This window comes from Amblyomma americanum, chromosome 3, assembly GCF_052857255.1.
Source record: "Amblyomma americanum isolate KBUSLIRL-KWMA chromosome 3, ASM5285725v1, whole genome shotgun sequence".
Classification (NCBI taxonomy): Eukaryota; Metazoa; Arthropoda; class Arachnida; order Ixodida; family Ixodidae; genus Amblyomma; species Amblyomma americanum.
This window is the reverse complement of record NC_135499.1, coordinates 217681081-217696497: the sequence shown is the minus strand read 5'-3', so window position 1 is coordinate 217696497 and position 15417 is coordinate 217681081. Positions and strand designations below refer to the sequence as shown.

Below are 15417 nucleotides of genomic sequence, written 5' to 3'. Positions count from 1 at the left end.
GAGACTCCGACTGCTAGCATCAGCCATAGCACCGGCGCATCGGAAACCCGACCCTCGGGATGCGAGTCAGACAATCTACCGTTGCGCCAAGCGGCACGTCGTGCGGCTTGGTTAAAGGGACGCTGAGGGGAAACTTAAGTTGCCTTGTACCGATTGAATACCAGCTCCTAACCACATAAAGACCACTTTTACTGAAAACAAAGCTCTTGCAAGGTAGGAAAGGGAGAAAACTAAAATACAGGTATCGCCGCCACAGGCCAATTTCGCAAGCACATGCCCGATGACTAAATAGCCGTAACAACGAATCTCTGAGGCTGACGAACGTCTGACTGGCTAAGACTGCTGGCTAAGGTTGCGCGTTTGATCGATTAAGTTTTGTTTTGAAACCGCTAGTGCACTTTTATCACACGAGGAAGACGGAAAAGACAACCTGAATGTTGGAAGTGAAAGGAAACCTGTAACTGGCGGCGCAACAGGCGGCCAGCTGAGTTTCGATATTCTTTGGGGTGTCTCGCGGCTATGCGCTTCGCGCGCCCACGTGGTTTCGTTTTTGACGCACCTCAGTTTACAAGGGCGGAGCAGCGGAGGACCTCCAAGTGCCTGTCGAAGTGCTCCTCGCACGAAGTTTGTACAACGGAACGCACCTGCGACAATGAAAATGAGCTGTGGATAGCTAATGTTCCACGCGCCTCCACGTTAGCAAACTCACCGCTCGGTGTGTTCATTTCGTCAACGTACGAAAACGCTAGGCTGCATAACCAGCCCAACGAGGACTATTATTACAGAATTAAAATATGCCTACACGTACCAGCCTCTACACATCAGTCGTGACGGTGGGTCGGCGGTGACAGCTACGCTGCCGACTCCTCGGCGCTCGGACTTTCTTGCCAGACCTGCTGCCTCTGCCCTCAAAAGCATCGCACGCTCTCTGGGGTTGAGGTCGCTGAAGTGCAGGCCACAGTTCTTTGCGAGAACTTCGTTGTCGTAACCGGGAACGGGACCCATCGTAACGTTTGGGCAAACGTAAACGAAGCGCCGACGGCCGATAGAGGCCTTCAACATTCTGCCGGCAGTATGTTCTCACTCCGGCTGCTGCTGGTGGCAGCAGAGCGCAGCACAGTGCAATCACAGAGTCCCCGTTCCCGCCACTTTACGTCACTTTTCTCCCGTTCGTCATCACAGAGTTCCAAGTTTGATTCGGTGCGGCGGGAAAATGTATTTTAAATTCGAATTCAAATATCTTAGCAATAAACGCGCCTTTCGCTGCCGGACAAGCCGCAAAAAAGCCACGAAATCTCGAACTATCCGATTTTGGAAAAAAAAAATGGTTACGTTGTCCTCAGTGTCCCTTTAAACTTTTTTGTGTTGATTTCTTCTTGTCCTTTTCTATCCTCCTTTTCTCCGTCATTTGTTGTATCTTGTTTTTCTTCTCCACCTTTTAATTTGTCCATCTCCTTCTATTTCACCTTCTTCACCCTTAAGGCGGAGCTTAAGTGTCTCCTCCAATTTTTTTATATCTTCTTGGTTGTTGAAGGGTTAAATGAGCGCTACTATTCCAAGCATTCGGCGCGCCCACGTTTGTGAGGAACAGAAGCCTGTGGCGAGAAACGAATCGTAGAAAAGCAGGCAACGGAGGGGGCATAGCATCACAGCTGCAGTCGGATCCTCGTGTCCTCAGTGAGACCAAACTTTGCCCCTAGTTTGCAGTCTGCGCGGGGGCAGCTGCACTGTGGGGCGCTTTACGAGTTCCACGCGCTCGGCCTAGAGGACGTAAGGTAAATATAAAAAAATAGGCTCCACAGGAAATAGCAGTCTACAGACAGGGTGACAAACTCCTAGAGGGCAGTGGGAACAGCTGCCAAAAACTGCTTGTAATACTGGGAAGGGTTGGGATGCGAAGTTCCTGCACGGTTTCCCCAAAATAAAAAAAAACTGTATAAAAAATGTATACTGGCTTCATAATGTGTTTTCTGACGCTATAATACTAACTGGTTTAGACTTTTTCTAAATATCCAATGATTAAAAATTCCATTTAGTACCTAATACGATAACTAACTGAAATTATTTTTCGAGTTAAATTGGGAATATGGTCTCTTGCATAGATAGTCTCCATCAAAAGTGTCCAGCCACAAAAGCCCATTATACAAAGTGGTGCGGGCCAGGACCTTTTACTTTAATTTTCTTTTCGTTTTCACAACGTAGCATATTTGTTGCATCTCGCAGAGCATACGACAACCTTCCTCAGAGCACAGCAGAGGTGACGCGGAGGTCTGATCCCGTTCCAGGGATTGAAGCACCAGGAGTGCCGTAAGGGTCGTGCCACATGGCTCGAGCGCGAACCCTTTGTGCAGGAAACCTATACTAAATGTTACATGTGACTAAATGGACTTCAGGAAACGAACGAATGAGTTAGTGAGCGGCCATGCATTGGTGCTGGGGAGACACATTTCAACGAAAGAATGAGCGCTAAGTCAGCGGGGCGGGCCCCAACAGCGCTGCGCCGCATGTATACGGAGCGAAAAAAAAAAAGTCACAAAAGACAAGGGGCAAGAGAAGGAGTGTACACGCCACAACGACTGCATGGTTCCCGACAGTCGTGACCACCGAAATTTTTTTTCGAGTTGATATGTTGCCGAAATGTACGTTTACGTGCGGTATAGTCTACTGGGAAGTCAGATCGCTGGCGAGTTGTCAAGGCATGCAAATGCGAGCCCCCACTTGGCCCCTCGGGATAGCACATAGGCAACGTCAGTGACTTGCTCCACGGCAGTCCGGCTGCGATAAATTGGGCTGCGTGTAAGCGGCTCTTCGTCGCTCTGAAAGCCTCCTTATCCAAGGAGCGGATAAGGATTCTTCTAAAATTAGATAGCTCCCTTCAATACTGTCTTGAGTTAGGGAAGCACGGAGGGCTCCTCATTTGAAATTGAAAAACCGCACAAGCTGAGGAGCGTTCTAAAATTCGGCCAATTTATCGCAGCCGGACTGCCGTGGAGCAACTCACTCACGTTGCCTATGTGCTATCCCGAGGGGCCAAGTGGGGGCTCGCATTTGCATGCCTTGACAACTCGCCTGCGATCCGACTTCCCAGTAGACTATACCGCACGTAAACGTGCATTTCGGCAACATATCAACTCGAAAAAAAATTCGGTGGTCATGACTGGCGGGAACCATGCAGCCTCGCTTCGTATACATGGGGAGCAGCGCTGATGGTGCCCGCCCCGCTGACTTAGCGCTCATTCTTAGGTTGAAATGTGTCTCCCCAGCACCAATGCATGGCCGCTCACTAACTCATTCGTTCGTTTCCTGAAGTCCATTTAGTCACATGTAACATTTAGTATAGGTTTCCTGCACAAAGGGTTCGCGCTCGAGCCATGTGGCACGACCCTTACGGCACTCCTGGTGCTTGAATCCCTGGAACGGGATCAGACCTACGCGTCACCTCTGCCGAGCTCTGAGGAAGGTTGTCGTATGCTCTGCGAAATGCGACAAATATGCTACGTTGTGAAAACGAAGAGAAAATTAAAGTAAAAGGTCCTGGCCCGCGCCACTGTGTATAATGGGCTTTTGTGGCTGGACGCTTTTGAAGGAGACTGTCTATGCAAGAGACCCTATTCCCAATTTAACTCGAAAAAAAATTTCATTTAGTTATTGTACTAGGTACTGAACGAAATTTTTAATCATTGGATATTTAGAAAAAGTCTAAACCAGTTAGAATTATAGCATCAGAAAACACATGATGAATTGGTTTTGGTTTTTTGGGGGGAAAGGAAATGGCGCAGTATCTGTCTCGATATATCGTTGGTCACCTGAACCGCTCCGTAAGGGAAGGGATAAAGGAGGGAGTGAAAGAGGAAATAAAGAAGGAGGTGCCGTAGTGGAGGACTCCGGAATAATTTCGACCACCTGGGGATCTTTAACGTGCACTGACATCGCACAGCACACGGGCGCCGTAGCGTTTTTCCAGTATACATTTTTTATAGACACTTTTTTTTTATTGGGGGGAAACCGTGCAGGAACTTCGGATCCCAACCCTTCCCAGTATTACAAGCAGTTGTTGGCAGCTGTTCCCACTGCCCTCTAGGGGTTTGTCACCCTGTCTGTAGACTGCTATTTCCTGTGGAGCCTATTTTTTATATTTATTTTACGTCCTCTAAGCCGAGCGCGTGGAACTCGTAAAGCGCCCCACAGTGCAGCTGCCCCCGCGCAGACTGCAAACTAGGGGCAAAGTATGGTCTCACTGAGGACACGAGGATCCGACTGCAGCTGTGATGCTATGCCCTCTCCGTTGCCTGCTTTTCTACGATTCGTTTCTCGCCAGAGGCCTTTGTTCCTCACAAACGTGGGCGCGCCGAATGCTTGGAATAGTAGCGGTCATTTAACCCTTCAACAACCAAGAAGATGCAAAAAAAAATTGGAGTGGACACTTAAGCTCCGCCTTAAGGGTGAAGAAGGTGAAATAGAAGGAGATAGACAAATTAAAAGGTGGAGAAGAAAAACAAGATACAACAAATGGCGGAGAAAAGGAGGATAGAAGAGGAAAAGAAGAAATGACCACAGAAAAGATTAAAATGACACTGAGGTCAATGCAATCGTTCTTTTTTTCAAAATCTGGTAGTTCGAGATTTCGTGGCTTTGTTGCTGCTTGTCCAGCAGCGAAAAGCGCGTTTATTGCTAAGATATTTGAATTCGAATTTAAAATACATTTTCCCGCCGCTCCGAATCAAACTTGGAACTCTCTGATGACGAAATAGGAGAAAAGTGACGTAAAGTGGCGGGAACGGGGACTCTGTGATTGCACTGGGCTGCGCTCTGCTGCCACCAGCAGCGGCCGAAGTGAGAACATACTGCCGGCAGAATGTTGAAGGCCTCTATCAGCCATCGGCGCTTCGTTTACGTTTGCCCAAACGTTACGATGGGTCCCGTTCCCGGTTACGACAACGAAGTTCTCGCAAAGAACTGTGGCCTGCACTTCAGCGACCTCAACCCCAGAGAGCGTGCGATGCTTTTGAGGGCAGAGGCAGCAGGTCTGGCAAGAAAGTCCGAGCGCCGAGGAGTCGGCAGCGTAGCTGTTACCACCGAGCCACCGTCACGACTGATGTGTAGAGACTGGTACGTGCAGGAATATTTTAATTCTGTAATAATAGTCCTCGTTAGGCTGGTTATGCAGTCTAGCGTTTCGTACGTTGACGAAATGAGCACGCCGAGCGGTGAGTTTGCTAACGTGGAGGCGCTTGGAACATTAGCCATCCACAGCTCATTTTCATTGTCGCAGGTGCGTTCCGTTGCACAAACTTCGTCCGAGGAGCACTTAGAGAGGCACTTAAAGGCCCTCCGCTGCTCCGCCCTTGTAAATTGAGGGGCGTCAAAAACGAAACCACGCGGGCGCGCGAAGCGCATAGCCGCGAGACACCCCAAAGAATATCGAAACTCGGCTGGCCGCCTGTTGCGCCGCCAGTTGCAGGTTTCCTTTGACTTCCAACATTCGGGTTGTCTTATCCGTCTTCCTCGTGTGATAAAAATGCACTAGCGGTTTCAAAACAACACTTAATCGATCAAACACGTAACTTTAGTCAGTCTTAGCTAGTCAGACATTAGTCAGCCTCAGAGACTTCAGGCGACGAACGAATGAGTTAGTTAGCGGCCATGCATTGTTGCTCGGGAGACACATTTCAACGAAAGAATGAGCGCTAAGTCAGCGGGGCGGGCCCCAACAGCGCTGCGCCGCATGTATACGAAGCGAGGCTGCATGGTTCCCGCCAGTCATGACCACCTAAATTTTTTTTCGACTTGATATGTTGCTGAAATGCACGTTTACGTGTGGTATATATAAACCGGGAAGTCGGATCGCTGGCGAGTTGTCAAGGCATGCAAATGCGAGCCCCCACTTGACCCCTCGGGATAGCACATTGGCAACGTCAGTGACTTGCTCCACGGCAGTCCGGCTGCGATAAATTGGCCGAAATTTAGAACACTCCTCAGCTTGTGCGGTTTTCCCAGTACAAGTGAGGAGCCCTCCATGCTTCCTTAACTCAAGAAAGTATTGAAGGGAGCCATCTAATTTTAGAATAATCCTTATCCACTCCTTGGATAAGGAGGCTCTCAGAGCGACGAAGAGCCGCTTACACGCACATGGTGTCGAGAATATGTTCCTGATAGAAGTTTCTCTGGATTCGAAAAAAAAGACTAGCACGCATATAAAATTTTGCTATTTCGTTTGAGGCATAAGCGCCCGCGTGTGAGCTGATTTTGCATTTTACGCAGTTTTTTTTTTCAAGGCTGTAGGTGACTTGGCAGGAAAATTCACAGTTTGTTTGGCAACGTCAAATCGTTTACAGTGCGGTGGCAGCATTCAATGTGCGTGGTTCGTACGTTGCTGTCGGAGACAAGTACGCGTGGACATCGCTATACGAACTCAGGCACCCCAAAAACAAATCTTCTGCCGCCGTCAAACATGCAGACAGCCTGTACTGAGTTTAGCATGGGCTAAGCCGCCATTTTGAACTCGGCGCTGTCGTAAACGCCGGAGTCACCCTACGGCGCAAGCGTGAGCGAGTGGTTGTGCAGTGAAGCTTATGTTCAGGACCAGGAGCACGGTGAGGAAACTATGTAGGTAGCACTGCGCCTACCTCAAGAAAAGCATGCTCCAAAGGAACCCTTACTACGGGCTCCTTAGTAAGGCGTATTTAGAAACTGACTGAAGGAAGGCACGCCGCTCCTAAGGCATCCTCAATAAGGCAAGGAGCATTCTAAAATTTGGCCCTACAATGTATATTCACATTCCAAGACAGCACCCGGCTTTGTAGAGCTTTAGCGTAGTGGAAATGCATCAGCTGGGTGAATCATAGTTTCTAAATATTACCCAAAGGAAAAGCTGGCGCCACCGTCTGAGCGAGTTTCTTTGGGTTTTAGGAATCCCATAGGTTTTAGGACTCCATAGGTTTTAGGAATCGACGAGCTTAAAAGGGTCGAATGCGTGAAACTTGCACGTAAAGCATGCGATGTCCTTTTGGCCTGGCATTTTAAACGGTGACGTAATCGCCGATTAAAATCGCGATGGCCTTCAAGCTTCTTAGCAGCACACAACGCCAAGTGGGGGTGGGGGGGCGGAGCATGATGACGTCATCGAAGGTATCGGTACATTGAAAACGCATAAACGCCTGCACTGAAGGCGAAAAAAATCCAAGGCCACCGAATTAAGGAAAAGCCCGCCGAGCGTTGTTTGGCAGCAACCAACTAGGCACGCGAGGGTGTGGCAGACGACAGCGGTAATTTGAAATCACATATTCAGTGACGTCACACTGCCCTTCCCCGCACTAACCCGGGGTTCTGAGGATAAGCACAAAACTCAATCGTCGATTACGTCATTATTTTAAATGCCAGTGCAATAACACTTGATATGCTTTACCTACAGCCTGTATAGATTTTAATCCTTTAATATCGCGAAATTCTGAAAAAGTTGTGCAGTTGCCCTTCAATGATAACTCCATCCTCCGCGGGAATGCCGGTAAGACGAGGTTTCGTGTTTGGCTTGGCTATAGTGTCAGGCCAAAGACGTGGATTGCGCCTAGAAATTGATAGTTGCGCCGCAATGCTCCGTTCTGTTCGCAGGTTAAATTATTTCAATACTGCGTTTTTCACTCCTTCATTGCATTTTAAGCAGCTGAAAGTTCGGTGTTAGGCTGGTGTGGAAACATTCACAGAATTTCTTCGAGGTTTGCCTCGAGAAGTATCGTATTTTTACGGCTTAATGCACGTTTTATTTTTTTTACAATAGCCAAGCCAAGTAATAAACCTCGTCTTCCCGGCATTCCTGCGCCTGACCATGGTAGATGAAGTGCATCGCCGGCAGCGCTCCCTGCAGCTATATTAGGAAACTTTATGGGGGGAATGCGCTAATGCGTTTCCGCTGTGCTGAAACAGCCCAACGAGAGACGCCATAGTTGCAGTGCCCCGATCTTCTGCGAACACCTGGAGTTGTTTCGAGTGCGCCGTGGTCTGAACACATCGTGCGTTAGGCGGCAGTGATAACTCTGCGTACATTCGTTCTTTTCCAGAGCAGTAGCACTACTAGCCGCATGCACTTTACGGATTTCGGGCATGCGTATATACGTCCATGAAGCCTCTTGCACCTTTGCGCGCGCCCACGGGTGAGAGGAGGCGAAGAATCACAGCTGCGGTATGTGGGAGCCAATCAGAAGCTCACGTCATACATGACGTCACAGGCGGCAAAGCCAATCAGAGCGTTGCTAACGCAAGCTTAGCAAGGAGCGCGTTCAGCCATTAAATGCGCGTCCAAAATCCGCTCCCCAAAGTATCCCAAAGTAATCACCTCACCTCCTCCTTCCTGACACTGCACGCCTGTTCTGACGCATCTGTATCTGCCACGAAGTAGAACGATCTTGCGGGCTAGTTGGTTCATTGCAGAAAAAAGGCCTTTTTTGTTCCTGTTCTCCTGTCGTGTCTCATTAGCGCAGTATACTGCATCTTTTTTGTATATGCTACGTTCGACACGAACACATGCTCGTTACGTACGCATCCGTCTCGGCGGCGCGCGAACCGTAGGTCGCATTAGGTATGGAGGCCTTTGAAACCCTGCAGTGGGCGTAGTCAGGCTGATGATGATGTGAGGCGGGGCCTTTCCGATTCTCTAAAGAAGTCCGCCCTGATAAACGGCGTAAACAACAGTGAGCTCCAGGGCTACTGCGCGATATTGCGGGCTTATAGCCATGCTAAACAGTCTACTTTTTTCAACGCAGGACTGGCTTCACCGAGGACGGCTCCGGCGTAGAGTGGCAGCGCCACAGCGGTTTTCTCTCGTAACGGGGCGCGCACGGGGGCCGCCTGTTGCACCTGTCCCATGTCTCGCTGTCTCAGAACGAGCGCCATGTTGGTAAGCAACGGCTCCCAGCCGAAGAGCCTGCCCGGGCTGCGTGCCATGCTGGTAATGAAGGCGGCGTCCTTTTCCCGCGCCTTTTTGTTCCCTTTGCTCCGATTGCATTTTTATCCATGGCTTGCTTGTTTTTCTGTTTCATGATGAACTCAAGCAAATGGCGCATTATTTGAATGCAGTATAGCTATAGCTAAGCACGCGAGTTGAGAAAAAAATAGGGTTAAAATTTATTAATAGGGGAGACATTCGTCAGACGAACATTCTTTGTTCGTCCGACAAGATAAAGAAATTAGCACTGCCTAACAATGAAACGGTGTTGCAATCAGGGGTACTGCGGGAAGTTGTTGTTCTCGCTTGTGTCTTTGTCAGAGTAACAATCTTATGTCGAACTTAAATACAGGATTTGTTTCGTGTGGATTCTGAGTTGAGTTCCTCTACCAACCTATCAAATTTTGGACTGCACTTCTAGGAAAATTATCGGCCCATATAAAAAAAAACACGGTAATTTATTTATTTATACATTCTGCTAATCCCATTTGGGTTTATTGCCGAAGGGCGTTATAGGGTCAATAAGAAAACGATAGAAAAAGGAATATATGAAGTAATTCACTTGTTCAACGTGTCAAAATAAAAAAAAGCACGTGGCAAGGGTAGGGGGAGGCATACTGGAAGTAACTAATGAACCGCCACAAAGCTCTAACAAAACAAATAGGACATAAAATAATACTATGGTCGATTGCATGTTGAAGAGAACAAAAGTGTAAGGAACGTGAAGTTTCGTAGAAACATTATACATCAAAACTGAATACTGTAAGGTACACCACAGGAGAGATGAAAACAAAACTGATAGGCTGTGTAAAGCCGCAAAGTTGAAATACAGAGTTGAAACATGAATAACAGTGCAGAAGTAGAGGTGCAAAATTATCAGCATGGAAACACTCGGGGATGTTTGGTGATTGTGTAATATGCTCTCGAATGCAGCAATAAACACCGTCAGTAATGAACTGTAAGGAATTGAAGGATCTAAACTCTTCCATTCTCTGGTTGCTAAGAGTAAAAATGAGTATTTAAAGGAGTCAGTGTAAAAATCCTCCTCATTAAGCGTATGCAAATATTTGTACGTGACGCGATGATCTTCCTTTAGAGAAGTAAATATGTTTACCAGTATCTAGCCTTAAGTGGCGACGAGTTGGTTAATACATGCGATTAAGCTATTATTTCGGCTGATGAATCAGTTTCTTCGTATTTGATAGATATAAAACTGACTGCTTCTCTTTGAACTGCTTAGAGTGTGGTTATAATTTGGTTATAGTCGAACCCGGATATATCGAACTCGAAGGGGACAGCGAGATATTTCGATATATCGATGATTCGATATATAAAAAATTGTCATAGATAACCTTATGTCCCCTAGAAGCAAGAACAGAATGGACCCACACTAATGACGCGTTTCTTGCAGCGACGTGCCGCCCGCTAGCTTTCTGGTGGCGCACCACTCGCTGGGCATTGGTGTCGGGCATACCTGTTTCGCATCGAAGCCGCAGCGAAAGGTTCTTTGGAACTAGCCACTACCTATCACAGGGCGCCGAATCCTGTTACCAGTAATAAACAAATAATTAAAGTTAAGATGCAGCTGGTTTCGGCAAGGCCTTTACCAGCGCAGCGAGCGAAGCACGCCAGGCGGGAGCCGCCACCAAGCTTTAGTTAGTTGGGTTGGCTTCGGCGCACTACAGCAATGTGGAAAATCAGTGTAAACGTAATAATCATTTTTGGAAACGCGTGCAGAAGCGTACCCCACGTCTACCTCGTCACACGGTTTCGCAGCGTTGACAGCAAGTGCCTAAGGGCGGGCAGCTGACCTTCCCCGCAAGCGAAAGGTGATCGAAGATCGCCGTTAGGAGAACCGCCACCTCCAGGAACGTGGTGCGCAGTTCGATATACTGCGCGATTTTCCTTTACTTTTATGCAGGATTTTCGAGGGGATAACTGTGGGTTCGATATAGCCAATAATACGAAATATCCGGGTTTGATAAATCAGGACTCGACTCAAGTGTAAAGGAATCACATGACATTAGCGTACTCGAGAGCAGATGTAACCAAGGTGTTGCAAGCAAAGTTTAGTTTGAGGCAGGGCTAGTCGCAGGCGTCGTTTAATAAAAAGGAGTCGTTTAGAGCTTTTGAAGCAACCATGTCTAACACTCTTGGACAATTTTTTTAATATTGGGATATCTTACGGTACTGTTTTGCAAATATTGAAAGCAATTATTCCATTCTTCTGATGCGTAGCAAAATCTTTCTTTTAAAGTTTTTCCATCGCTCGCAACGAGCAGTTAAAAACTGCCACAGAAAACCAATAGGGAACGTTTTTGACGATAGCAAAAAATGGTAATAGAAAAAAAAATGCAAGCCTGCCGACGGGAGATCTGCAGATATATTTGTTGTTATAGTGCAATCTCACAATATATGAAAAAATTGCGTTCATAAACTCCTTCCCTTTAAAAAATCTTTTTGTCCAGAATTGTTCAGTATGCTCATCTGTGTGTGCGTTCCATGTGAGATCATGGGTTATTAGAAGGACGAGATATTTATGTTCAGTGACTGCAATGAGCAGTATGTCATTAATAGTGTATGGAAGGCCCGATTTATGCTTCCTCCTTGTTATTAGTCATACAAGCTAGCTATATTAGTATAGTGCTGAGTGTCATCTGCCACTCGGCGAGCATTTTTGTTATAGTTTATAGCGCGTGTTCAAGGATTTCGTGGTCATCAAAGGTGTTGATTTTCCGATAAATGATGCAGTCGTTAGCAAAGAGCCGTATGTTAACGTTAAGATTAGCCGATAAATCAGTGATTAAAATCAGGAAGCGGACAGGGATCAAGACGCAACGCTGGGGAATACCAGATACAACATGAACTATGTGGGAAGCTTGATGGGTAATTTCTACAAACTGCGTTCGGTCTGCTAAGCAGCTCCTAATTCAGGTAATTATATATATTCATGACATGGTGTCGTTTATAGCTTATTAATTAGTTTAATGTGGGTAACACGATCAAATTCCTTCAAAAAATCAGGTTGTATTAGGTCTGTGGGGTGTTTCTGCGTATGTTTTGGGATAAGTTGTGTACGGATTTTATTAATTATGGTACCGTTAAGAAGTCTTGGCGAAACCCGTGCTGAAATAGTGGTAATGTACGTTCATCTTTGAGAAAAAAAAGTAATGTGCTTAAGAATAATTCATTCAAGTGTTTTAAACACTGAGACAGTAATGGAGACGGGTATATAGTTAGTAACATTAGTATTGCTTCTTCACTATTGTATTGGGATAATTGTTGTGTGAAGAAAATGGCCATTCTCCTAGCCGTTTTGCCATCGCTCAGAGCGTTACCCTGCTCAGTATGATCAACTAAGAATTAGTTTTTTCTATTCCTTTGGGAGTTGGTATGTTGTGATTGATTTAATAAATATTTTGCATAAATATTTAGGCATCCATTCGACAAACATTCTTTCTTAAAGAACTTCGATTATTAACTGGTCCTGGTCTCTTTTTTGTGACCAGGTTTAGTTACAAATTAAGCACCCCGCTCTCGATCAAAGTTAGTGGTTCAATGGGTTTCGTTCTGCAATGGCTCAAGCGAGGAACTGTACCATCATCGTTTGCAAAACTGACGAACAATAATTATTAAATAAATTGGTGAACTCAAGGTTCTTTCGAGGATGAGGATGAATTGTCAGTATGCGTTTTGGGGTGAGGTAGCTCCAGAATATTGTTTGGGACGTTCTCATAAAATTATTTCTTGAATTAGTGAAGTAGTGTAGTAAAGCAGTCGGCGTTTCATGCTTTGTATCGCAAGAGTCAGGTTGACTCTTGGTTTAGGGCAAAATTTTAAGTTGCGAGATTTTTTAATCGATTAACTTTGCATTTAGATTGTATGACGTCACGTACATAACTTTGTTGTCCTAACATGAACTCATGCTCACTGGAGAGGGTTCGATAAACACAACTTACAACGACCGCATCACCAATTATCAGTATGAAAAAGAGCGCATCTACGCCTTTGATATTTGGAAGGCAGCGGCCGCGTTTAGATGAAGGCGAAATGCTAAAGGCTCCCGTGTGCTTTGCGATGTCAGTGCCCGTTAAAGGTCCCCAGGTGGCTGAAATTATTCCGGGGCCCTCCACTACGGCACCTGTCTCTACCGAGAAGTGAGACAGTTACCGCACCTTTCATTTCCTGATAACCAGTCGCTTATATTAGGAAGTAGTTTGAGTTGTAGTTTTTCACAGCTAAACCTGAAAAACTTTGTTGAAGCCATTTAGTAGAAGCAATTTTGGGGGTACAACGGCAGCCGTGTAACGAGTTACGCGTTAGGTGGACACCACCGCCACGTACCTCAAAGCACGATTGTCCACTGAACCAGTGAGCCATTCATGTGCCTTTCGCTTCCTCGAAACAAACGAAGTCTAAACCCTCCGTTGGTTTCGAGATAAGGAAAGACGCATAACTGCCTCAATTTGTATGTGGACAGCAACTCTCACCTGACCCTGTGAGCCAGTTTTGCCCCTGTCCATTCCTCAAAAGCAACGTAGCGTTTACACTGCGAATAACACCACTGGGAGCTAGACCATTTGCTTCGTGCAAGCGGGCCCATCAAGTGTGTCGGGAAAGCGATCGAACCGAAGACCGCAGGCGGAAGGAGGCCGAGCATGCACGCAAGCGGATAGACGCCAAAATGGGCCTGTGAGACGCTCGACCGGGCAGTCCCCTGTGAAGCGTCATAATGTGTCTGCCACTCCAGAAAATCCAGTTCCATGCCGACCAGTATGATTTCTAAGGAGTATTTTCCAAGACGCTATGAGCATTCACGTTGGCAATTGCTATCTGGGTTCCTGTTGGGGAAGGCTTGGTCGTAGTGTAATTGCACTGCATGAATTAGGTTTAGTTTCGTAAAAAGAGTCAAAGTCGCGTTATCAAAGAAGTCTGCCTAAAATATTGATTCGTTGTCCCACGGAAGTTTGTAACGGGCGTTGCTGTTTTAATGGCCAAATTATGAAAAGAATAAAAGAAAAGAATCATTACCTCCACAGTGTGCTTACTAATGTAACCCATATTCAAAATGCAGTGTCAAAATTTTATTAGCACCGATCAAGCTGGTATGTCCCTATAGTACGCATGTCACCAATTAGCAAAATTTAGTGTTTGGCCCTTGAGCCGACTCGAGGACCCAGTGACAGTGAACCATTTTTACGTCTTCCAATTTTTCACGCACCAGTTGTCTGAAAATCAGACACGAGGATTTGTTGAACGCTACATGGAAATCGCAAATTCGCGCCCCCTTTTCTTCACACAGATTCCTCACAGTGACGCCAAACATTTTGATCAGATCGCTTTAGTTACTGAGAACATGTTGACAGCAAATCTGTGATCAAGCACTACGTAGCGATGAGTAAGGGGTGTGCAGACGGTTTGTCGTGAATTCGGGACACTTGGGGAAGTGTCGTAATGAAAAAGTAATATGAACGCGTGCAACTCGACGTAGTGGATTAATTGCACTGGTGTCCGGCGATGGCAGCTCTCACTTATAATGCTCTTGCCAAATCTATAGAGTTCAGAAGCAAAGGCCCTCGAAAATACTTAACTATAGAACGTTGCAGGGCGCCAAGCTGAGCACTTCATGGTAAAGTTTCCGAAAGATGCCAAAAGTTTCAGCGCAGGAGAATGTCAAAATCGAGGCAATAAAATATTTCGCGACTGATTGCCGTCGCCACGGTGAGGCCGAGCTCAAGCAGCTGCACATGCTTCCAGTGACTCTGGGCGGCGCTTGTTCGCAACGCGCCGGTGCGACCACCTTGTAGGTGGACACTTGAACCACGCTGTGAAAAAAATGCTAAAGCAGTGCACATAACGTTACGGATAACGCATTCGATGGAGGCAAAATGCAAAAGGCGCCGCGGTTTCTGATGAGTACTCTGTATTTGTAGAGAAAAAGTGTGATGCTCAAAAGCTTCTTTGCTTCGTTGACCTTTCTTTCTTTTTTTAGCGTTAAGGCTCTCGCGTTAAGGCTCCCGTTTTGCGGAAAATCCGGCGTCGTTGTCGTCGGCGTTGTGAGTGAAAAATCTCCAGAAAAGCAACTGAGGTGGGCCACGTAGGTCACATAACCTAGTAGCGTCATCACAACGTGCCCACTGGATTGCGAGCAAAGTGACTACCGTTGCAGGTCGTAGGTAAATTAAGGTTGCATGGGAAGAGCAATCTGGGTCGCACAAGCCCCACCGGTGGCAGAAACTGCCATCGCAGTGCAGTGGCGCATCGCTTAACCGCTACACTACTGCGACAGGAGTGGTCTGAGTACTCCCAAGGACCTATGCAAAGTCGAGAATGACCAATTCCGCATATATGGGTTTTAACCCATTAACGCTCTCGCGTTATACCCTTAAGGCGAACCTTAAGTGACCCGTCACCACTTCTCCATTTCTCTTTTCAATCCCCCCATCCCTCCTCCACAGTGCAGGTATAGCCAACCAGAA

At 46.7% G+C, this 15417-nt stretch overlaps 2 protein-coding genes across 6 annotated transcripts in view; one reads left to right on the top strand and one right to left on the bottom strand.

Annotated features, from left to right (window-relative positions):
- Positions 1-15417, bottom strand: part of LOC144126078 (receptor expression-enhancing protein 5-like) — a 123417-nt gene that overhangs the window by 51758 nt on the left and 56242 nt on the right. The gene's annotated exons all lie outside the window — the stretch shown is intronic.
- The window catches only part of LOC144126073 (arylsulfatase B-like), a 66428-nt gene that overhangs the window by 26378 nt on the left and 24633 nt on the right, over positions 1-15417 (top strand). For 4 of the 5 annotated variants that reach the window (XM_077659985.1, XM_077659987.1, XM_077659986.1 and 1 more), the window contains exon 2: positions 8757-8941. In XM_077659985.1, coding sequence (XP_077516111.1) covers positions 8858-8941 — 84 coding nt within the window. In that variant the 5' untranslated portion in view covers positions 8757-8857. The remainder of the gene's footprint in view (positions 1-8756; positions 8942-15417) is intronic. The other variant, XM_077659989.1, reaches the window with a different exon arrangement.